This window comes from Salvelinus namaycush, unplaced genomic scaffold, assembly GCF_016432855.1.
Source record: "Salvelinus namaycush isolate Seneca unplaced genomic scaffold, SaNama_1.0 Scaffold573, whole genome shotgun sequence".
Lineage (NCBI taxonomy): Eukaryota > Metazoa > Chordata > Actinopteri > Salmoniformes > Salmonidae > Salvelinus > Salvelinus namaycush.
In genome coordinates, this window is record NW_024061279.1 from 91,888 (window position 1) to 117,483 (window position 25,596).

The 25,596-nt window shown below is 45.4% G+C and overlaps 1 protein-coding gene across 1 annotated transcript in view; it reads left to right on the forward strand.

The window, feature by feature from the left end:
* LOC120041897 (glutamate receptor-interacting protein 2-like) overlaps positions 1–25,596 on the forward strand; it is an 86,244-nt gene that overhangs the window by 25,624 nt on the left and 35,024 nt on the right. Inside the window, exons 3-7 of the mRNA XM_038986759.1 lie at positions 8,043–8,178; positions 13,382–13,527; positions 15,716–15,802; positions 20,698–20,773; positions 25,410–25,555. Of these exons, the coding sequence (XP_038842687.1) occupies positions 8,043–8,178; positions 13,382–13,527; positions 15,716–15,802; positions 20,698–20,773; positions 25,410–25,555 (591 nt within the window). The remainder of the gene's footprint in view (positions 1–8,042; positions 8,179–13,381; positions 13,528–15,715; positions 15,803–20,697; positions 20,774–25,409; positions 25,556–25,596) is intronic.

The following is a 25,596-nucleotide window of genomic DNA, read 5'->3' on the forward strand; positions in this document are numbered from 1 at the left end:
TTGTCCTTCTCAAATAAACCTATTTTTCTCCCCCTGATTTGCTTCGGAGTTTGTGTTATTGAAGAATAACATAAATTGCTAACAGCAGCAACTCTGGAAGGTCTCTTCCACAACTGAACATGTACTGAATCACAAGATATTGTCATACAGTCTTTGCACCAACATTCATTGTTGTCTTCTATCTGTGTTTGTATAGATTTCCTCAGGAATTTTTACACGCATATACTCAAATGATGTGTCTCTACCTTGCACTGCGTCTAAATTCAGGCAGTATGACGGTTGCGCATGTACATTATGTACTGGTAAAGCTTGTCCTTTAAAAAAACACTTTAGACAACAACAAAAAACACTTAAGACCAAAACGTTGAATATGCTAACATACCAAATAAGCACACAGAAACAGAACGTTTCTCATACCCCCCCAGCCCACAAAATAACAAACGCAATGGAAAACATTCTTACCATGGCCTTTGATAGTTGAACATTGATTAATCCAAATTATGTTGCACTGGTTTGCATTTAAGTAGCAGGAAGGATAGCACATTTTATTCTTGGATTGGATTTTGGACTTCCTTATTTACACTAGGACATTGGGACATTGGTTAGGATTACATATTAACTTTATTGTGTGATGATAATTGACATAAAGTTAATTGTTATATTGATTGAAATCTAATTGGTTACAATATATTCATCTTTGCTCCCTTCATATCACTTTGTCTGTTCTACTTTGGTTGCACTCATATTGAAACAGTATTTTATTTTAACTTTAACATTGTAACCTAGTTTGTGATCCAAACTGATCCAGGCTTTGTAGGATGATGTGTCACTGAGGGTCTGAGCTTGTGGGAATGACTCATTGTGTGGAATTATTTGGGATGTTTGTGAAGAACGAGGAAGCCCAGCACACTGTTTATGCTCCCAATTCACCTCTTTCTTGACAATGCTTCAATCCGAAACGGATCTTCGTCAGGTCAAACAGACTGAATGACAAGTCAAAACCAATGGAAAATGAAAAGTGGATCAGCAATGGCTAGAAGGTCGGTGACTTCGACCGCCGAATGCCGCCCGAACAAGAAGAGGGACCAACTTCGGCGGAAGTCGTGACAGTACACCCCCCCCCCCCCCCCCCCCACTTGACGCGCGGCTCCAGCAGCGCATCGACACCGGTCTCGGGGACGACCCGGAGGGCAAGGTGCAGGGCGATCCGGACGAAGACGGTGCAACTCCTGCAGCATTGAAGGGTTCAGACGTCCTCGACCGGAACCCAGCACCTCTCCTCCGGACCGTACCCCTTCCACTCCACGAGATACTGAAGGCCCCTCGCCCGATGCCTCGAATCCAGTATGGAGCTAACGAAGTACGCCGGGAACCCCCCGATGTCTAGAGGAACCTCCCACACCTCAGACTCCTGGAGCGGGCCAGCCACCACCAGCCTGAGGAGAGACACATGGAACGAGGGGTTAATACGGTAATCGGGTGGAAGCTGTAACCAATAACAAACCTCGTTCACTCTCCTCAGGACTTTAAATGGCCCCACAAACCGGGGACCCAGCTTCCGGTAGGGCAGGCAGAGGGGCAGGTTCCGGGTCGAGAGCCAGACCCGGTCCCCCGGTGCGAACACCGGGGCCTCACTGCGGTGACGATCTGCGTTCTCCTTTTGGAGCGTCACGGCCTGCTGAAGGTGAACACGGACAGCTTCCCATGTCTCCTCCACGCGCCTGAACCAGCCACCTCAGGAACCTCGGTCTGACTCTGATGCCAAGGCGCCAGAACTGGCTGGTACCCCAGTACGCACTGGAAGGGAGAGAGGTTAGTGGAGAGTGGCGAAGCGAATTCTGTACCATCTCGGCCCAGGGCACGAACGACGCCCACTCCCCCGGCCGGTCCTGGCAATAGGACCGCGAAACCTGCCCACATCCTGGTTCACTCTCTTCACCTGCCGATTACTCTCGGGGTGAAACCCTGAAGTAAGGCTGATCGAGACCCCCAGACGTTCCATGAACGCCTTCCAGACCCTAGACATGAACTGGGGACCCCGATCAGACACTATATCCTCAGGAAGCCCGTAGTGCCGGAAGACGTGTGTAAACAAGGCCTCCGCAGTCTTTAGGGCCGTAGGGAGAACGGGCAGAGGGAGGAGACGACAGGACTTAGAGAAACGATCCACAACGACCAGGATCACTGTGTTACCCTGTGAGAGTGGAAGATCAGTCAGAAAATTGGGTAAGGGGTGTAGCTTACCTCTGGGCAGGTGCCTAGGAGCCTTACACTGGGCACACACCAAGAAGGAGGAGACATAAACCCTCACGTCCTTAGCCAAGGTAGGCCACCAGTACCTCCCGCTCAAACAGCACACTGTCCGACCGATCCCAGGATGACCAGAGGAGGGTGATGTGTGGGCCCAGTAGATCAACCGGTCACGAACAGCAGACGGGACGTACAGACGCCCAGCGGGACACTGGACGGGAGCAGGCTCTGCACGTAACGCCTGCTCAATGTCCGTGTCCAGCTCCCACACTACCGGCGCCACCAGGCAGGAGGCAGGGAGTATGGGAGTGGGATCCATGGGCCGCTCCTCTGTGTCATACTGCCGGGACTATGCGTCTGCCTTCACATTCTGGGAGCCTGGTCTGTAGGAAAGGGTAACACAAAACAAATGAAAAACATGGCCCACCTTGCCTGGCGCGGGTTCAGTCTCCTCACTGCCCGGATGTACTCCAGATTGCGGTGGTCAGTCCAGATGAGAAAAGGGTCTCTAGCCCCCTCAAGCCAACGTCTCCACGCCTTCAAGGCCTTGACGACAGCCAACAGCTCCGGTCCCTCACGTCATAGTTTCGCTCAGCCGCGCTGAGCTTCTTCGAGAAGAAGGCACGGGGCGGAGCTTCGGTGGCGTACCCGAGCACTGAGAAAGCACAGCTCCTATCCCAGCCTCGGATGCATCCACCTCCACTATGAACGCCAAAGAGGGATCCGGATGGGCCAGCACGGGAGCCGAGGTAAACAGAGCTCTCAGGTGACTAAAAGCCCTGTCCGCCTCAGCTGACCACTGCAAGCGTACCGGGCCCCCCTTCAGCAGTGAGGTAATGGGAGCCGCTACCTGACCAAAACCCCGGATAAACCTCCGATAGTAGTTGGCAAATCCTAAGAACCGCTGCACCTCCTTTACCGTGGTGGCGTCGGCCAATAACGCACGGCTGAAATGCGGTCACTCTCCATCTCCACCCCTGAGGTGGAAATGCGATACCCTAAGAAGGAGACGGACTGTTGGAAGAACAGGCATTTCTCAGCCTTGACGTACAGGTCATGCTCCAACAGGCGACCAAGCACCCTGCGCACCAGGGACACATGCTCGGCGCGTGTAGGAAGACTGATGGAGCATTCATCAACCCGTACGGCATGACGAGGTACTCATAGTGCCCAGAGGTGGTTTTGAAAGCCGTCTTCCACTCGTCTCCCTCCCGGATACGCACCAGGTTGTAAGCGCTCCTGAGATCTAGTTTGGTGAAGAAGCGCGCCCCATGCATTGACTCAATCGCTGTGGCTATGAGCGGTAGCGGGTGACTATACCTCACAGTGATCTGATTCGGGGAGCAGTTGTTGTGGCGATTTACTGCCTTTGCCAAGGGCAGAACGTCAGATTTTTTTTACCTTGCCAGCTGGGTTAACCCTATTGGTGTGATGCATATGGTGTTTACCTTTCATTCCCTGCTCCACTGGTGTCAGAAGTGGGATGGTACCCATGAGGGACTTGGTATAGAGAAGCAAAGGGACATATTCTCCCGAAGGAAGGTGGTGTTGCTACCTTAACCCAACACCTAGCGACCTCGTCAAGGAGTTCGGAACCTCATCAAGGGGTTTGGAACCTCATCAAGGGGTTCAGAACCTCATCAAGGGGTTTGGAACCTCATCAAGGGGTTCAGAACCTCATCAAGGGGTTTGGAACCTTGTCAAGGAGTTCGGAACCTCGTCAAGGAGTTTGGAACCTCGTCAAGGGGTTTGGAACCTCGTCAAGGAGTTTGGAACCGCGTCAAGGAGTTTGGAACCTCGTCAAGGAGTTTGGAACCTCGTCAAGGAGTTTGGAACCTCGTCAAGGGGTTTGGAACCTCGTCAAGGAGTTTGGAACCTCGTCAAGGAGTTTGGAACCTCGTCAAGGGGTTTGGAACCTCGTCAAGGAGTTTGGAACCTCGTCAAGGGGTTTGGAACCTCGTCAAGGAGTTTGGAACCTCGTCAAGGAGTTTGGAACCTCGTCAAGGGGTTTGGAACCTCGTCAAGGAGTTTGGAACCTCGTCAAGGGGTTTGGAACCTCGTCAAGGAGTTTGGAACCTCGTCAAGGGGTTTGGAACCTCGTCAAGGGGTTTGGAACCGCGTCAAGGAGTTTGGAACCTCGTCAAGGAGTTTGGAACCTCGTCAAGGGGTTTGGAACCTCGTCAAGGGGTTTGGAACCTCGTCAAGGGGTTTGGAACCTCGTCAAGGAGTTCGGAACCTCGTCAAGGGGTTTGGACCTCTTGGTGTAACAGGTTAAGGTGTTGGCTTATCAGTCTCTGGACCCGGGTTTGCGTCCCCGTCAGGGCTTCCCCATTGGTGTCAGAAGTGACGCCATCAGAATGCATGGCCCGGCAGGTGAAGGGGCTGAGTAGTCGAACCACTGTAGCGATCCTCACTATATGAGCCACATTACAATTTCTACCAAGTGAGTTGACCCGATTGGCCCGATACGTAGGGTGTTTGCTTTTCACGCTAGTGACCGTTTGCTACAATAGATTTGTGAGGGTGCTATAACTGGCCTGTAGCGGGTCTCTCTCTTTAGTCATGGTGCTATAACGGTCTGTAGCTGGTCTCTCTCTTTAGTCAGGGTGCTATAACTGGCCTGTGGCTGGTCTCTCTCTTTAGTCAGAGTGCTATAACGGTCTGTAGCTGGTCTCTCTCTTTAGTCAGGGTGCTATAACTGGCCTGTGGCTGGTCTCTCTCTTTAGTCATGGTGCTATAACTGGCCTGTGGCTGGTCTCTCTCTTTAGTCATGGTGCTATAACTGGCATGTGGCTGGTCTCTCTCTTTAGTCAGGGTGCTATAACTGGCCTGTGGCTGGTCTCTCTCTTTAGTCATGGTGCTATAACTGGCCTGTGGCTGGTCTCTCTCTTTAGTCAGGGTGCTATAACTGGCCTGTGGCTGGTCTCTCTCTTTAGTCATGGTGCTATAACTGGCCTGTAGCTGGTCTCTCTCTTTAGTCATGGTGCTATAACTGGCCTGTAGCTGGTCTCTCTCTTTAGCCAGGGTGCTATAACTGGCCTGTGGCTGGTCTCTCTCTTTAGTCATGGTGCTATAACTGGCCTGTGGCTGGTCGCTCTCTTTAGTCATGGTGCTATAACTGGCCTGTGGCTGGTCTCTCTCTTTAGTCAGGGTGCTATAACTGGCCTGTAGCTGGTCTCTCTCTTTAGTCAGGGTGCTATAACTGGCCTGTGGCTGGTCTCTCTCTTTAGTCATGGTGCTATAACTGGCCTGTAGCTGGTCTCTCTCTTTAGTCATGGTGCTATAACTGGCCTGTAGCTGGTCTCTCTCTTTAGCCAGGGTGCTATAACTGGCCTGTAGCTGGCCGCTCTCTTTAGTCAGGCTGCTATAACTGGCCTGTAGCTGGTCTCTCTCTTTAGTCAGGCTGCAATAACTGGTTAAAAATGGAATGTTTACAAAATGTGCAGTGTGACTACTGGGCCAAATGAGAAGCAGATTACAGAGAAAGATTGTTTTGCAGACGTTTGGGAAAAACTCTTAGTCCTACTCATTAAAGCAACAGTACATGCTGGGAAAGGTCACTAAGCTGTTTATATGTAATAGCCATTGACGGTGTTCCTGTGTGTCCTTGTGGTTCTGAAGGCTTGGTGACTATACAGTGCATTCAGAAAGTATTCACACCCCTTGACTTTTTCCACAATTTGTTATGTTAGAACCTTATGCTAAAATGGATTAAGAAAAAATTATTGCATATCAATCTACACACAATACCCCATAATGACAAGCAAAAACGGTTTTTAGAAACTGTTGCAAGTGTATATATATAAAAAAGTACTTTGTTGAAGCACCTTTGGCAGCGATTACAGCCTTGAGTCTTCTTGGGTTTGACGCTACAAGTTTGGCACATCTGTGTTTGGGGAGTTTCTCTCATTCTTCTCTGCAGATTCTCTCAAGCTCTGTCAGGTTGGATGGGGAGCGTTGCTGCACAGCTATTTTCAGGTCTCTCCAGAGATGTTCGATCGGATTCAAGTCCGGGCTCTGCCTGGGCCACTCAACGACATTCAGAGACTTGTCCCGAAGCCACTCCTGAGTTGTCATGGCTGTGTGCTTAGGGTCGTTGTCCTGTTGGAAGGTGAACGTTTGCCCCAGTCTGAGGTCCTGAGCGCTCTGGAGCAGGATTTCATCAAGGATCTCTCGGTACTTTGCTCCGTTCATCTTTGCCTCGATGATGACTAGTCTCCCAGTCACTGCCGCTGAAAAACATCTCCATAGTATGATGCTGCCACCACCATGCCTCACCGTAGGGATGGTGCCAGGTTTCCCTCAGACGTGATGCTTGGCATTCAGGCCAAAGATGTCAATCTTCTGGAAGGGTCTCCCATCTCCACAGAGGAACTCTAGCACTCTGTTAGAGTGACCATTGGGTTCTTGGTCACCTCCCTGACCAGGGCCCTTCTCCCCCGATTGCTCAGTTTGGCCAGGCGGCCAGCTCTAGGAATAGTTTTGCTGGTTCCAAACTTCTTCCATTTAAGAATGATGGAGGCCACTGTTTTCTTGTGGACCTTCAATCCTGCAGAACATTTTTGGTACCCTTCCCCAGATCTCTGCCTCGACACAATCCTGTCTCGGAGCTCTACGGACTATTCCTTCGACCTCATGGCTGTTACATCTGCCCCTGCCACGCCCGCTACTTCTCATCATGTGTCTCCCTAACCTGCCGCCACTCCCCCAGTGCTCTCTCCCTCTCTCTCTGTGTGAGTGGAGACAGGTGTGCTGGAGTCAGAGCAGATCCCCACCAGCTGCAACCTGCTCCATAGTCAAGACCCCTACTAATACTCAGCCGTGCCACTTCCACACTGCCAGATCGTAGCCTCTGCTCAGTCAGTCTCCATTTCAAGCCGTTTGTTCCTGCATAGATCTTGTTATCCTGTGGTGCCTGTTTTCACTAGCCTGATGCTGCTTTTCTCTCCGCTACAGTTCCGTCCGCTCTGACTCTGGTCCCTGTCTCCAGTCCCTCGTCTCATCAGTCCAGCTTCCCAGCCCTGGACCCCCGCTCTAATGCTTCCTTGGATTCCGCTCCAGGCCTGCTTACCTGCCCCTACTCCCCTTGCCCTGACCACAGCCTCAGTCCCTGGTTCCCTGCTACCTGCCCGAGCTCCCCCTGGCCTGCACCCCATCTACCCCCCGCTTTTCAATAAATACCTTGGTTACCTTATCCCTGTCTCCTCGTCTGAGACTCCACTTGGGTTCACCTGCTCCACCCCACATAACAATGGCTTGGTTTTTGCTCTGACATGCACTGTCAACTGTGGGACCTTATATAGACAGGTGTGTGCCTTTCCAAATCATGTCCAATCAAATCAATTTACCACAGGTGGACTCAAATCAAGTTGTAGAAACATCTCAAGGATGATCAATGGAAACATGATGCACCTGAGCTCAATTTTGATTCTCATAGCAAATAGTCTGAATACTTATGAATACTTACTTATGTAAAGGTATTTTAGTTTTTTATTTGTAATACATTTTCAAAAATTTCAGAAAAACCTGTTTTCACTTTGTCGTTATGGTGTATTGTGTGTAGATTGCTGAAGATTTTTATTTATTTGATCCATTTTAGAAAAAGTCTGTAACGTAACAAAATGTGGAAAAAGTAAAGGGGTTGAATACTTTCCGAAGGCACTGTACAATGTATACTGTCCATTGACTGTGTTTCTGTGTGTTCTTTTGGCTGTGAAGGCTTGGTTGCTATACAATGTATACTGTCCTTTGACTCCTGTGTTTATTTGTTCTTGTGTTTGTATTTGGGGTAGAAGATCTGCGGGGCGTGACGATAGTAGAGCTGATTAAGAAGGAAGGCAGCACCTTGGGCCTCACGATCTCTGGAGGAACAGACAAGGATGGAAAACCCCGCGTCTCTAACCTACGACCAGGAGGACTGGCTGCCAGGTGAGATCTCCACTTTTTTTTTTTTTTTTACAGTTATTCGCTCACTTTTTTACTGAATGTGCGTGCGTGCAGCCTTGTACAGGACAACATCATCCGTGACTTACGCCTGAACCTCCATCCCCTCAGTCCCTCATTCACAGCCACAGATGCAGTCATGCTGTATCAGCTAATCAGGCCCTGATGTAGGAACAACCACCTGACCTTTCATTTCACTAGAGGCAGATTTCCAAAGGATTGTTTAACGACTAGGACGACGATGCTAAAAATAGGCGCATAGTCTTGGTCTTTTGTCATTATGTGTAAATCTACTGACTGACCTGTTTGGCTTTTGGAAGAAGGCTCCCCCCCCCCCCCCCCCCCCCCCAAAGGAGACTTACAGTTGAGCTGCTCTGCTGACAATTTATGTAGAAAGTGGATTTTATCCAAAACTGTTTTCCTCTGAATAAAGAAAGTGGGACAGGTAAAAATCTGAATTAATCTCAGGACTGGCATATTTAATTAATGAAGATACAATATCAGCTTAATTAGCAATGTACCAATAAATAAAGCAGTATTCATCGTGTGAGTAGTGTCGCTGTTCAGACGTATGGTACTTCACAGTGACTGTGGGAAGACACTAATGGTTGAGAATCCTGGATTGCAACATAATAGCCTGTTGACATTGTTGATCTGTCAGCTTGTATATCTGTCATCACTGTCTTCTCTGGTGGGTGTATGAGAAGTCCTTTAATCTAGTGGGTGTATGAGAAGTCCTTTAATCTAGTGGGTGTATGAGAAGTAATTTAATCTATTGGGTGTATGAGAAATCCTTTAATCTAGTGGGTGTATGAGAAGTAATTTAATCTAGTGGGTGTATGAGAAGTAATTTAATCTAGTGGGTGTATGAGAAGTCCTTTAATCTAGTGGGTGTATGAGACGTCCTTTAATCTAGTGGGTGTATGAGAAGTCCTTTAATCTAGTGGGTGTATGAGAAGTCCTTTGATCTAGTGGGTGTATGAGAAGTCCTTTAATCTAGTGGGTGTATGAGAAGTCCTTTGATCTAGTGGGTGTATGAGAAGTCCTTTAATCTAGTGGGTGTATGAGAAGTCCTTTAATCTAGTGGGTGTATGAGAAGTCCTTCGATCTAGTGGGTGTATGAGAAGTCCTTTAATCTAGTGGGTGTATGAGAAGTACTTTAATCTAGTGGATGTATGAGACGTCCTTTAATCTAGTGGGGTGTATGAGAAGTCATTTAATCTAGTGGGTGTATGAGACATCCTTTAATCTAGTGGGTGTATGAGAAGTCATTTAATCTAGTGGGTGTATGAGACGTCCTTTAATCTAGTGGGTGTATGAGAAGTCCTTTAATCTAGTGGGTGTATGAGAAGTCCTTCAATCTAGTGGGTGTATGAGAAATCCTTTAATCTAGTGGGTGTATGAGACGTCCTTTAATCTAGTGGGTGTATGAGAAGTCCTTTAATCTAGTGGGTGTATGAGAAGTCATTTAATCTAGTGGGTGTATGAGAAGTCATTTATTCTAGTGGGTGTATGAGAAGTCCTTTAATCTAGTGGGTGTATGAGAAGTCCTTTAATCTAGTGGGTATATGAGACGTCCTTTAATCTAGTGGGTGTATGAGACGTCCTTTAATCTAGTGGGTATATGAGAAGTCCTTTAATCTAGTGGGTGTATGAGACGTCCTTCAATCTAGTGGGTGTATGAGAAATCCTTTAATCTAGTGGGTGTATGAGACGTCCTTTATTCTAGTGGGTGTATGAGAAGTCATTTAATCTAGTGGGTGTATGAGAAGTCCTTTAATCTAGTGGGTGTATGAGAAGTCTTTTAATCTAGTGGGTGTATGAGACGTCCTTTAATCTAGTGGGTGTATGAGAAGTCCTTTAATCTAGTGGGTGTATGAGACGTCCTTTAATCTAGTGGGTGTATGAGAAGCCCTTTAATCTAGTGGGTGGATGAGACGTCCTTTAATCTAGTGGGTGTATGAGAAGTCCTTTAATCTAGTTGGTGTATGAGAAGTCCTTTAATCTAGTGGGTGTATGAGAAGTCCTTTAATCTAGTGGGTGTATGAGACATCCTTTAATCTAGTGGGTGTATGAGAAGTCATTTAATCTAATCGGTGTATGAGAAGTCCTTTAATCTAGTGGGTGTATGAGACGTCCTTTAATCTAGTGGGTGTATGAGAAGTCCTTTAATCTTGTGGGTGTATGAGAAGTCCTTTAATCTAGTGGGTGTATGAGAAGTCGTTTAACCTAGTGGGTGTATGAGAAGTCCTTTAATCTAGTGGGTGTATGAGAAGTCATTTTATCTAGTGGGTGTATGAGAAGTCCTTTAATCTAGTGGGTGTATGAGACATCCTTTAATCTAGTGGGTGTATGAGAAGTCATTTAATCTAGTGGGTGTATGAGACATCCTTTAATCTAGCAGGGTGTATGAGAAGTCATTTAATCTAGTGGGTGTATGAGACGTCCTTCAATCTAGTGGGTGTATGAGAAATCCTTTAATCTAGTGGGTGTATGAGACATCCTTTAATCTAGTGGGTGTACGAGAAGTCCTTTAATCTAGTGGGTGTATGAGAAGTCCTTTAATCTAGTGGGTGTATGATAAGTCATTTATTCTAGTGGGTGTATGAGAAGTCCTTTAATCTAGTGGGTGTATGAGAAGTCCTTTAATCTAGTGGGTGTATGAGAAGTCCTTTAATCTAGTGGGTGTATGAGACGTCCTTTAATCTAGTGGGTGTATGAGAAATCCTTTAATCTAGTGGGTGTATGAGACGTCCTTCAATCTAGTGGGTGTATGAGAAATCCTTTAATCTAGTGGGTGTATGAGACGTCCTTTAATCTAGTGGGTGTATGAGAAGTCATTTAATCTAGTGGGTGTATGAGAAATCCTTTAATCTAGTGGGTGTATGAGAAGTCTTTTAATCTAGTGGGTGTATGAGACGTCCTTTAATCTAGTGGGTGTATGAGAAGTCCTTTAATCTAGTGGGTGTATGAGACGTCCTTTAATCTAGTGGGTGTATGAGAAGCCCTTTAATCTAGTGGGTGTATGAGACGTCCTTTAATCTAGTGGTTGTATGAGAAGTCCTTTAATCTAGTGGGTGTATGATAAATCCTTTAATCTAGTGGATGTATGAGAAGTCCTTTAATCTAGTGGGTGTATGAGAAGTCCTTTAATCTTGTGGGTGTATGAGAAGTCCTTTAATCTAGTGGGTGTATGAGAAGTCGTTTAACCTAGTGGGTGTTTGAGAAGTCATTTAATTAAGTGGGTGTATGAGACGTCATTTAATTAAGTGGGTGTATGAGACGTCCTTTAATCTGGTGGATGTATGCGAAGACAGGAGCTTGCTTTCTGTTTTCATTTGGAACGTTAAGTAACTAGCATCATCATATTGTTAATCTCTATACAGTAGGTCGATCTATATTTCCAACAAAATGTAATTTATTGTTATTCACAGTCATACTGTGGTAGGCTTTGTAACATGGGATATTTGATTGACATTCTATTTACTTGTTGACAAACTCTCTCCTTTCTCAAACTCTCTACCTACATGTACCGCTCTACCGCACAATCCTACTACAAGAAACGCAGCATCATAAACAGTTTTCCTGTGGAGTCCGCCTTGAATACTTCAAACCACAAGTTATCTACCTGGCACTCACAACCAACAAAGAACTTATCGATTAACTCTGTCTGGTCCTATCTGTTTGTCTGTGTGGAACTCGGAACCAGAATGTTATTGTTGTAGAATAGATGGAATAGATTTTTTGTCCTGAAATGTGTTTTCTCCCAAACTAGTTGCCAAACTATAGAGTTTGATTGTTATCGATTTTAGGAAAGTATTGATTTGAAATTCTGTTTAAAGAGAATAGACTTTAACCAACGTCATGCTATTCATCTGTTGTGGATTCTGAAGCCTGTAGGTTTAATGAAAGGTGGGATATATATTATTATCACCTAGATAATGTTGTATCTCTTGTCCTGTCTAATGAGTGATGAGCTAGATAATGTTGTATCTACAGTATGGGCCTGTCTAATGAGTGGTCAGCTAGATAATGTTGTATCTCTGGTCCTGTCTAATGAGTGATGAGCTAGATAATGTTGTATCTACAGTATGGTCCTGTCTAATGAGGGCTCAGCTAGATAATGTTGTATCTACAGTATGGTCCTGTCTAATGAGTGATCAGCTAGATAATGTTGTATCTACAGTATGGTCCTGTCTAATGAGTGATCAGCTAGATAATGTTGTATATACAGTATGGTCCTGTCTAATGAGTGATAAGCTAGATAATGTTGTATCTACAGTATGGTTCTGTCTAATGAGTGGTCAGCTAGATAATGTTGTATCTCTGGTCCTGTCTAATGAGTGATGAGCTAGATAATGTTGTATCTACAGTATGGTCCTGTCTAATGAGTGATGAGCTAGATAATGTTGTATCTACAGTATGGTCCTGTCTAATGAGGGCTCAGCTAGATAATGTTGTATCTACAGTATGGTCCTGTCTAATGAGTGATGAGCTAGATAATGTTGTATCTACAGTATGGTCCTGTCTAATGAGTAATGAGCTAGATAATGTTTTATCTACAGTATGGTCCTGTCTAATGAGGGCTCAGCTAGATAATGTTGTATCTACAGTATGGTCCTGTCTAATGAGTGATCCGCTAGATAATGTTTTATCTACAGTATGGTCCTGTCTAATGAGTGATCAGCTAGATAATGTTGTATATACAGTATGGTCCTGTCTAATGAGTGATGAGCTAGATAATGTTGTATCTACAGTATGGTCCTGTCTAATGAGTGATGAGCTAGATAATGTTGTATCTACAGTATGGTCCTGTCTAATGAGTGATGAGCTAGATAATGTTGTATCTACAGTATGGTCCTGTCTAATGAGTGATCAGCTAGATAATGTTGTATCTACAGTATGGTCCTGTCTAATGAGTGATCAGCTAGATAATGTTGTATCTACAGTATGGTCCTGTCTAATGAGTGATGAGCTAGATAATGTTGTATCTACAGTATGGTCCTGTCTAATGAGTGATGAGCTAGATAATGTTGTATCTCTGGTCCTGTCTAATGCGTGATGAGCTAAACGTTGGTAACTACATCAAGTCAGTCAATGGCATCAACCTGACCAAGCTGATCTAAAATGAGGATAATCAATATTAGATAATTGATGTTTTATGTACATCTATATGTTCCTGTCCTAGGAGTGATCAGTTGAACGTGGGCGACTACATTAAGTCAGTGAATGGTATCAACCTGACTAAGCTGAGACATGAAGAGATCATCAGTCTGTTGAAGAACGTGGGAGAGCGAGTTGTGCTGGAAGTGGAGTACGAACTGCCCCCATCAGGTAGGACGGGCTGACTATTGTTCTTGGGTTGTAGTCTGAATTCAAACTCCTGTACCTGCTAGACACCTCCTTAGATCCAGGAAGAAGAAGACAAATATGTTGAAATGCAACCAATCAAAGGCCAAGCTTTTACCATACTGCTAATACTACTAATATAATACTACTAATATAATACTACTGATCTAATACTACTGATCTAATACTACTAATCTAATACTACTAATCTAACACTACTGATCTAATACTACTAATCTAATACTGCTTATCTAATACTACCAATCTAATACTACTAATCTAATACTACTAATATAATACTACTAATATAATACTACCGACCTAATACTAGTAATCTAATACTACTAATCTAATACTACTAATCTAATACTACTAATCTAATGCTACTAATCTAATACTGCCGACCTAATACTACTAATCTAAAACTACTAATCTAATATTACCGACCTAATACTACTAATCTAATACTACTAATCTAATACTACTAATCTAATACTACTCATATAATACTACTAATCTAATACTACTAACCTAATACTACTAGTCTAATACTACTGATCTAATACTACTAATATAATACCACTAATCTAATACTACTAATCTAATACTACTGATCTAATACTACTAATCTGATACTACTAATCTAATACTACTAATCTAATACTACTAATCCAATACTACTAACCTGATACTACTAATATAATACTACTGATCTAATACTACTAATCCAATACTACTAATCTAATACCACTAATCTAATACTACTAATCTAATACTACTGTTCTAATACTACTAATCTAATACTACTAATCTAATACAACTGATCTAATACTACTGATATAATACTACTGATCTAATACTACTAACCTGGTACTACTAATATAATACTACTAATCTAATACTACGAATATAATACGTAATACTACTGATCTAATACTACTAATCTAATACTACTAACCTAATACTACTAATCTAATACTACTGATCTAATACTACTAATCTAATACTACCAATATAATACTACTAATCAAATACTACTAATCTGATACTACTAATTTAATAATACTAATCTAATAATACTAATCTAATACTACTGATCTAATACTACAGATCTAATACTACTAATATTATACTGCTGATCTAATACTACTAATCTAATACTACTAATCTAATGCTACTAATCTAATACTACTAATCTAATACTACTGATCTAATACTACTGATCTAATACTACTAATCTAATACTACTAATCTAATACTACTAATCTAATACTACTAATCTAATACTACTAATCTAATACTACTAATCTGATACTACTAATCTGATACCACTAATCTGATACTACTAATCTAATACTACTGATCTAATACTACGAATCTAATACTACTGATCTAATACTACTAATATAATACTACTGGTCTAATACTACTAATCTAACACTACTAATCTAATACTGCTGATATCTAAACGCAGGTCTATAGGAGTGCCCAGGGGGGCAGGGACCAGAGGGGCAGGGACCAGGGGGGCAGTAACCAGGGGGGCAGGGACCAGGGGGGCAGGGACCAGGGGGGCAGTAACCAGGGGGGCAGTCACCAGGGGTCAATCTGGAACTTGGCTGTAATATGAGTTTTCTCAATCACATGACCTGCTCAGGGAAACACTACAGGTCCCAGTTATCAGCCACTGCCTAGAGTTTTACCTGCTCAGGTCACGTGGTCTGCCAGTCTGACATTAGGGTTGCCAGTAAGAGGTCTGTGTGTTACCTGACCTTCCATTCTAGTAAAACAGCCACTTGAATTTTACACGCCTATCCAATTCTGCCTGACCTTTCCGGGTTTGTAATAATGAATATGTCTATTTATCTTTGCTGTCCGCTGGTTCCTGGTAGTGAGCCCAGTAAAACCTGTGATTTAATGGTGGTGACATCATTCATAAGCCTCTCTCTTCCTGTATCTCTCTGTCTCTCTCTCTGTCTCTCTCTCTGTCTCTCTCTCTCTGTCTCTCTCTCTCTGTCTCTCTGTCTCTGTCTCTCTCTCTCTCTGTCTCTCTCTCTCTCTGTCTCTCTCTCTCTCTCTGTCTCTCTCTCTGTCTCTCTCTCTCTGTCTCTCTCTCTCTGTCTCTCTGTCTCTGTCTCTGTCTCTCTCTCTCTGTCTCTCTGTCTCTCTCCCCCAGCACCAGACAGTACCTCAGGTGTGATTTCCAAGACAATGGAGATATGTTTGCACAAAGAAGGGACCAGCTTCGGCTTCGTCATGAGAGGTACTACACTATGCATTCATTACACAGCCTGCGTCTCAAATGGCACCCTGTTTCCTATATAGGGCTCTGGTCAAAAGTAGTGCACCCTATTCCCTATGGGCTCTGGTCAAAAGTAGTGCACTATGTAGGGAATAGGGTGCCATTTGGCATGCAGACTATCCATTCATTTCACAACATGTGTCAAACTCAGTCCCCAGAGAGCCGAGTGTCTGCGAGTTTCCGCTCCTCCTTTGTACTTGATTGATGACTTAAGGTCACTAATTAGTAAGGAACTCCCCTCACCTGGTTGTCTAGGTCACGAATTAGTAAGGAACTCCCCTCACCTGGTTGTCTAGGTCACTAGTTAGTAAGGAACTCCCCTCACCTGGTTGTCTAGGTCACTAGTTAGTAAGGAACTCCCCTCACCTGGTTGTCTAGGTCACTAGTTAGTAAGGAACTCCCCTCACCTGGTTGTCTAGGTCACTAATTAGTAAGGAACTCCCCTCACCTGGTTGTTTAGGTCACTAGTTAGTAAGGAACTCCCCTCACCTGGTTGTCTAGGTCACTAATTAGTAAGGAACTCCCCTCACCTGGTTGTCTAGGTCACTAATTAGTAAGGAACTCCCCTCACCTGGTTGTCCAGGTCACTAATTAGTAAGGAACTCCCCTCACCTGGTTGTCTAGGTCACGAATTAGTAAGGAACTCCCCTCACCTGGTTGTCTAGGTCACGAATTAGTAAGGAACTCCCCTCACCTGGTTGTCTAGGTCACGAATTAGTAAGGAACTCCCCTCACCTGGTTGTCTAGGTCAATAGTTAGTAAGGAACTCCCCTCACCTGGTTGTCTAGGTCACTAGTTAGTAAGGAACTCCCCTCACCTGGTTGTCTAGGTCACTAGTTAGTAAGGAACTCCCCTCACCTGGTTGTCTAGGTCACTAATTAGTAAGGAACTCCCCTCACCTGGTTGTCTAGGTCACTAATTAGTAAGGAACTCCCCTCACCTGGTTGTCTAGGTCACTAATTAGTAAGGAACACCCCTCACCTGGTTGTCTAGGTCACTAATTAGTAAGGAACACCCCTCACCTGGTTGTCTAGGTCACTAATTAGTAAGGAACTCCCCTCACCTGGTTGTCTAGGTCACGAATTAGTAAGGAACTCCCCTCACCTGGTTGTCTAGGTCACTAGTTAGTAAGGAACTCCCCTCACCTGGTTGTCTAGGTCACTAGTTAGTAAGGAACTCCCCTCACCTGGTTGTCTAGGTCACTAGTTAGTAAGGAACTCCCCTCACCTGGTTGTCTAGTTCACTAATTAGTAAGGAACTCCCCTCACCTGGTTGTCTAGGTCACTAATTAGTAAGGAACACCCCTCACCTGGTTGTCTAGGTCACTAATTAGTAAGGAACACCCCTCACCTGGTTGTCTAGGTCACTAATTAGTAAGGAACACCCCTCACCTGGTTGTCTAGGTCACTAATTAGTAAGGAACACCCCTCACCTGGTTGTCTAGGTCACTAATTAGTAAGGAACACCCCTCACCTGGTTGTCTAGGTCACTAATTAGTAAGGAACACCCCTCACCTGGTTGTCTAGGTCACTAATTAGTAAGGAACACCCCTCACCTGGTTGTCTAGGTCACTAATTAGTAAGGAACACCCCTCACCTGGTTGTCTAGGTCACTAATTAGTAAGGAACACCCCTCACCTGGTTGTCTAGGTCACTAATTAGTAAGGAACTCCCCTCACCTGGTTGTCTAGGTCACGAATTAGTAAGGAACACCCCTCACCTGGTTGTCTAGGTCACTAATTAGTAAGGAACACCCCTCACCTGGTTGTCTAGGTCACTAATTAGTAAGGAACTCCCCTCACCTGGTTGTCTAGGTCACGAATTAGTAAGGAACACCCCTCACCTGGTTGTCTAGGTCACTAATTAGTAAGGAACACCCCTCACCTGGTTGTCTAGGTCACTAATTAGTAAGGAACTCCCCTCACCTGGTTGTCTAGGTCACTAATTAGTAAGGAACTCCCCTCACCTGGTTGTCTAGGTCACTAGTTAGTAAGGAACTCCCCTCACCTGGTTGTCTAGGTCACTAGTTAGTAAGGAACTCCCCTCACCTGGTTGTCTAGGTCACTAGTTAGTAAGGAACTCCCCTCACCTGGTTGTCTAGGTCACTAGTTAGTAAGGAACTCCCCTCACCTGGTTGTCTAGGTCACTAGTTAGTAAGGAACTCCCCTCACCTGGTTGTCTAGGTCACTAATTAGTAAGGAACTCCCCTCACCTGGTTGTCTAGGTCACTAGTTAGTAAGGAACTCCCCTCACCTGGTTGTCTAGGTCACTAATTAGTAAGGAACTCCCCTCACCTGGTTGTCTAGGTCACTAATTAGTAAGGAACTCCCCTCACCTGGTTGTCCAGGTCACTAATTAGTAAGGAACTCCCCTCACCTGGTTGTCTAGGTCACAAATTAGTAAGGAACTCCCCTCACCTGGTTGTCTAGGTCACTAATTAGTAAGGAACTCCCCTCACCTGGTTGTCCAGGTCACTAATTAGTAAGGAACTCCCCTCACCTGGTTGTCTAGGTCACGAATTAGTAAGGAACTCCCCTCACCTGGTTGTCTAGGTCACTAGTTAGTAAGGAACTCCCCTCACCTGGTTGTCTAGGTCACTAGTTAGTAAGGAACTCCCCTCACCTGGTTGTCTAGGTCACTAGTTAGTAAGGAACTCCCCTCACCTGGTTGTCTAGGTCACTAATTAGTAAGGAACTCCCCTCACCTGGTTGTCTAGGTCACTAATTAGTAAGGAACTCCCCTCACCTGGTTGTCTAGGTCACTAATTAGTAAGGAACACCCCTCACCTGGTTGTCTAGGTCACTAATTAGTAAGGAACACCCCTCACCTGGTTGTCTAGGTCACTAATTAGTAAGGAACACCCCTCACCTGGTTGTCTAGGTCACTAATTAGTAAGGAACTCCCCTCACCTGGTTGTCTAGGTCACGAATTAGTAAGGAACTCCCCTCACCTGGTTGTCTAGGTCACTAGTTAGTAAGGAACTCCCCTCACCTGGTTGTCTAGGTCACTAGTTAGTAAGGAACTCCCCTCACCTGGTTGTCTAGGTCACTAGTTAGTAAGGAACTCCCCTCACCTGGTTGTCTAGGTCACTAATTAGTAAGGAACTCCCCTCACCTGGTTGTCTAGGTCACTAATTAGTAAGGAACTCCCCTCACCTGGTTGTCTAGGTCACTAATTAGTAAGGAACACCCCTCACCTGGTTGTCTAGGTCACTAATTAGTAAGGAACACCCCTCACCTGGTTGTCTAGGTCACTAATTAGTAAGGAACACCCCTCACCTGGTTGTCTAGGTCACTAATTAGTAAGGAACACCCCTCACCTGGTTGTCTAGGTCACTAATTAGTAAGGAACACCCCTCACCTGGTTGTCTAGGTCACGAATTAGTAAGGAACTCCCCTCACCTGGTTGTCTAGGTCACTAGTTAGTAAGGAACTCCCCTCACCTGGTTGTCTAGGTCACTAGTTAGTAAGGAACTCCCCTCACCTGGTTGTCTAGGTCACTAGTTAGTAAGGAACTCCCCTCACCTGGTTGTCTAGGTCACTAATTAGTAAGGAACTCCCCTCACCTGGTTGTCTAGGTCACTAATTAGTAAGGAACTCCCCTCACCTGGTTGTCTAGGTCACTAATTAGTAAGGAACACCCCTCACCTGGTTGTCTAGGTCACTAATTAGTAAGGAACACCCCTCACCTGGTTGTCTAGGTCACTAATTAGTAAGGAACTCCCCTCACCTGGTTGTCTAGGTCACTAGTTAGTAAGGAACTCCCCTCACCTGGTTGTCTAGGTCACTAGTTAGTAAGGAACTCCCCTCACCTGGTTGTCTAGGTCACTAGTTAGTAAGGAACTCCCCTCACCTGGTTGTCTAGGTCACTAATTAGTAAGGAACTCCCCTCACCTGGTTGTCTAGGTCACTAATTAGTAAGGAACTCCCCTCACCTGGTTGTCTAGGTCACTAATTAGTAAGGAACACCCCTCACCTGGTTGTCTAGGTCACTAATTAGTAAGGAACACCCCTCACCTGGTTGTCTAGGTCACTAATTAGTAAGGAACACCCCTCACCTGGTTGTCTAGGTCACTAATTAGTAAGGAACACCCCTCACCTGGTTGTCTAGGTCACTAATTAGTAAGGAACACCCCTCACCTGGTTGTCTAGGTCACTAATTAGTAAGGAACACCCCTCACCTGGTTGTCTAGGTCTTAATTGAATGGAAAAACCAAAAGGTCGCAGACATTCGGCCCTCCGTGGAATGAGTTTGACACCCCTGCATGACACAGACAAACCTGGCACCCGCCCGTTTCCACTACAGTCGAGGTTGATTGTGTTCCAGTCACAGCTGACCCATAAAGGAGGAACACTCAAATTCATTTAAGCTAGCCTCAGCAGTCCACCAATTGGAAATGCTAATCTCTTAACAACGCCATCCACAGATCAATAAAAGACTAAGTCATTTAGGCTGTAGGGAAATCAATCCAACATTTACAGCACAGTTAGCATGGAAGACATGTTTAACTGTGGATGTCATAAAAGGTTAGTGAAACTGAGTAAAAATATTCTTCAACATAAATATTCTTGAGATTCTTCAATGCATACTTTTATTAGACAATAGTTTTGATGCAAATGAATATACTGTATATAATATATGCCTGTTTATCAGACGCTTTCTCCAACGTACTGTCATATGGGTGACCCTCAGCAGGAATCGAACCCACGATCCTTAGCTTTGTAAGCACCTTGCTCTACCAACTGAGCCACACGGGACCAAACTGATGACGGTCAGGCAGATGCCCTATTTAAAAGCGATGCCGTACTGTATTACCAAACCATTTCCTCAAGCGGTCTGTTTAATGTGATGTTTCAGGGGGCTCACACGAAGACTGGAACAAATCTCGCCCGCTAGTGGTAACATACGTCAGACCAGGAGGTCCTGCAGACAGGTAATGTGGAACATGGTGTGACACCTTATTCCCCGTGTGGAATGGAACAGAGTAGTAAATCAATGAAAAGGAATAGAGTAGAATATGACTTTATTTTGTCTAGCTTTAGTGAGATGGAAACTATGTCGTATGCTTTGCTCCCACAAGATACAACACACAGCACAGAGGAGCACAGAGGAGCACAGAGGAGCACAGAGGAGCACAGGGTCAGCTGGAGGAGCACAGAGGAGCACAGGGTCAGCTGGAGGAGCACAGAGGAGCACAGGGTCAGCTGGAGGAGCACAGAGGATCACAGGGTCAGCTGGAGGAGCACAGGGTCAGCTGGAGGGGCACAGAGGAACACGGGGTCAGCTGGAGGAGCACAGAGGAGCACAGGGTCAGCTGGAGGAGCACAGAGGAGCACAGGGTCAGCTGGAGGAGCACAGAGGAGCACAGGGTCAGCTGGAGGAGCACAGAGGAGCACAGGGTCAGCTGGAGGAGCACAGAGGAGCACAGGGTCAGCTGGAGGAGCACAGAGGAGCACAGGGTCAGCTGGAGGAGCACAGAGGATCACAGGGTCAGCTGGAGGAGCACAGGGTCAGCTGGAGGAGCACAGAGGAACACGGGGTCAGCTGGAGGAGCACAGAGGAGCACAGGGTCAGCTGGAGGAGCACAGGGTCAGCTGGAGGAGCACAGAGGAACACAGGGTCAGCTGCAGGAGCACAGAGGAGCACAGGGTCAGTTGGAGGAGCACGGGGGACATCTGGAGGAGCACAGAGGAGCACAGGGTCAGCTGGAGGAGCACAGAGGAGCACAGGGCCCCTGGAGCTACAGTACACCTAATTTCTTTATTCTTTATTTTTTACTATTTTCTACATTGTAGAATAATAGTGAAGACATCAAAACTATGAAGTAACACATATGGAATCATGTAGTAACCAAAAAAGTGTTGAGCAAATTAAAAATATATTTTAGATTCTTCAAAGTAGCCACCCTTTGCCTTGATGACAGCTTTGCGCACTCTTGGCATTTTCTCAACCAGCTTCATGAGGAATGCTTTTCCAACAGTCTTGAAGGAGTTCCCACATATGCTGAGCATTTGTTGGCTGCTTTTCCTTTATTCTGCGGTCCAACTTATCCCAAACCATCTCAATTGGGTTGAGGTCGGGTGATTGTGGAGGCCAGGTCATCTGATGCAGCACTCCATCACTCTCCTTCTTGGTCAAATAGCCATTACACAGGCTGGAGGTGTGTTTTGGGTCATTGTCCTGTTGAAAAACAAATGATAGTCCCACTAAGCGCAAACCAGATGGGATGGCGTATTGCTGCAGAATGCTGTGGTAGCCATGCTGGTTAAGTGTGCCTTGAATTCTAAATATGTCACTGACAATGTCACCAGCAAAGCACCCCCACACCATCACACCTCCTCCTCCATGCTTCACGGTGGGAACCACACATGGGGAGATCATCCGTTCACCTACTCTGCGTCTCACAAAGACATGGCAGTTGTAACCGAAAATCTCAAATTTGGACTCATCAGACCAAAGGACAGATTTCCACCAGTCTATTGTCCATTGCTCATGTTTCTTGGCCCAAGCAAGTCTCTTCTTCTTATTGGTGTCCTTTAGTAGTGGTTTCTTTGCAGCAATTCGACCATGAAGTCCTGACTCACGCAGTCTCCTCTGAACAGTTGATGTTGAGATGTGTCTGTTACTTGAACTCTGTGAAGCATTTATTTGGTCTGTAATCTGAGGTGCAGTTAACTCTAATGGACTTATCCTCTGCAGCAGAGGTAACTCTGGGTCTTCCTTTTCTGTGCAGGTCCTCATGAGAGCCAGTTTCATCATTGATGGTTTTTGCGACTGCACTTGAAGAAACTACTTAAATTCTTGAAGTTTTCCGGATTGACTGACCTTCATGTCTTAAAGTAATGATGGACTGTCGTTTCTCTTTGCTTATTTGAGATGTTCTTGCCATAATATGGACTTGGTCTTTTACCAAATAGGGCTATCTTCTATATAGCACATCTACCTTATCACAACACAACTGATTGGCTCAAACGCATTAAGAAGGAAAGAAATTCCACAAATTAACTTTTAACAAGACACACTGAAATACATTCCAGGGTGACTGCCTCATGAAGCTGGTTGAGAATGCCAAGAGTGTGCAAAGCTGTCATCAAGGCAAAGGGTGTCTACTTTGAAGAATCTTAAATATATTTTGATTTGTTTAACACTTTTTTGGTTACTACATGATTCCATATGTGTTATTTCATAGTTTATGTCTTCACTGTTATTCTACAATGTAGAAAATAGTACAAATAAAGAAAAAGGTCTTCTAAAACTTTTGACTGGTACTATATGTTATAGTGCACTGCTATATAGGGTGCATATGTAGTGCACTACTGGTGTCATTTGAGACATTTTTTTCTGTGTGGGTTTGGCTGAGAGGGATATTGAAAATTAATGTGTCTCCTGAATATGTCGGCTGGTGCTAGTTACTTATGCATATGTTTTCACTCTTCCTACCCACATGTAAAATAAGAGGGATGAGAAATTTCAGCCGACGCTGAAGTGAGAGAGTGTGTGAGAGAGAGAGCGAGGGATCGAGTAGACAGAGGAGAGAGGAAAGGTAGAGGTGGAAGGAGAGAGAGAGGAGAGGAGGGGGTAGAAGGAGAGAGAGGAGGGGGTAGAAAGCGAGAGAGAGGAGGGGTAGATGGAGAGAGAGGAAGGGTAGGAGAGAGAGAGGAGAGGTAGGAGAGAGAGAGGAGAGGAAGGAGAGGAGAGGAAGGAGAGAGGAGAGGAAAGGGAGGAGAGGTAGAAGGAGAGGGGAGAAGAAATGGAGGAGAGGTAGGAGAGAAAGAGAGGAGAGGTAGAAGGAGAAAGAGGAGAGAAGAGAGGAGAGGTAGAAGGAGAACGAGTGGAGAGGTAGAAGGAGAAAGAGGAAAGAAGAGAGGAGAGGTAGAAGGAGAAAGAGGAGAGAAGAGAGGAGAGGTAGAAGGAGAACGAGTGGAGAGGTAGAAGGAGAAAGAGGAGAGAAGAGAGGAGAAGTAGAAGGAGAGAAAGGAGAAAGAGAGGAGAGGTAGAAGGAGAGAAAGGAGAAAGAGAGGAGAGGTAGAAGGAGAAAGAGCAGAGAAAAGAGGAGAGGTAGAAGGAGAGAAAGGAGAAAGAGAGGAGAGGTAGAAGGAGAAAAAAAAGAGAGGAGAGGTAGAAGGAGAGAGGAGATGCAGAATGAGAGAGGAGAGGAGACAGAAGGAGAGGAGAGGTAGAAGGAGAGAAAGGAGATCAGAGGGTGCAGTCTGCCATAATGAAACTGGATTTATACCACTTTGGCACAGGGAATGTAAATGCTACTTGGGTTTTCTCTGCCATTTGTATGATAGTCCAAGAATTTAGTTACAGAACATTGTTGGAGATGAGGTCCCTTAAATACAATGTGACAGAATGCAGAAAGTGGAAGAGAATATGCCATGCTTCTCCCTCCCTCCTTCTCCTCTCCCTCCATCTCTCCTTCCCTCTGTCCTTTGCTCACTCTCTCGCTCCCCCCACCCCATCTCTCTCTCTTTCTCTCTCGCTCAACTACGAGACTGTTATGTAGCCTGTGACTGTCTGAGACATCTTCCATCTCTGTCTTTGGTTCAGTCTATCAGGTATGAAGGTAAGACCCAGATGCAGACAACGTCGAATTAACAATGGTTTAATATTCCAACATGGGCAGGCAACAGACAGGTCAATGCAGGCAGGGGTCAGTAAACCAGAGGTGGGGCAATGGTACCGGATGGCAGGCAAGCTCAGGGTAGGCAGAGGTCAGTAATCCAGAGGTGGGGCAAAGGTAGAGGTCGGCAGGCAGGCTCAGGGTCAGGCAGTGTGACCAGGCAGGCGGGCTCAGAGTCAGGACAGGCAAGGGTCAAAACCAGGAGGGCGAGAAAAAGAGAGACTGATAAAAGCAGGAGCTGAGACAAAAACACTGGTTGACTAGACAAACAAGACGAACTGGCAACAGACAAACAGAGAACACAGGTATAAATACACAGGGGATAATGGGGAAGATGGACGACACCTGGAGGGGGGTGGAGACAATCACAAAGACAGGTGAAACAGATCAGGGTGTGACACAGTCAGCGTTCCTTTGTGTCTCCTCTTTTGTCTCCTCTGTTGTCTCCTCTGTTGTCTCCTCTGTTGTCTCCTCTGTTGTCTCCTCTGTTGTCTCCTCTGTTGTCTCCTAGGACTGTGGTCAAATGTCACAAATCGCCTAACAGTTGTATGAAAGTCGATTTAGATAGCTTGGGTTGGATAGAAGACATCTTCATTTACTCCTTTTTCCTTTTACAACAAGGACGTTGTTATGAACTCAGAAAAGGATCTACCCTGTGCATCTACCACCATACGTCTTGTATAATATCTCTGGTCAGGTCACATGGTCAGGAACAAAATCTGGATTTACTAGTTCATCTATCCTTGTTTATTGAACCAAATAACAGTGACCCCTTCTTCTTCTCTGCCCATCTCTACCGTTTCTCTTTCTCTACCTTCCTGTGTCTCCTCCTCTTCCTGTGTCTCCCCCTCTCCCTGTGCGTCTCTCTCTTCTCCCTTCCTCTCTCTCCTCTGCCTCCGTCTCTATCTCTACCTGTCCCGTCCCCCGTCCGGTCCTCCTGTAGAGAGGGTAGTCTGAAGCCGGGGGATCGTCTGATGAGTCTAGATGGGGTGCCCCTCCACAGTGCCAACCACAGGGATGCCCTCGCCGTGCTCAACCAGTGTGGCCAGGAGGCCCTCTTCCAGATCGAGTATGACGTCTCTATCATGGGTAAGAGAAACCGTCTAAATATACTGTATTCTATTCTAGTC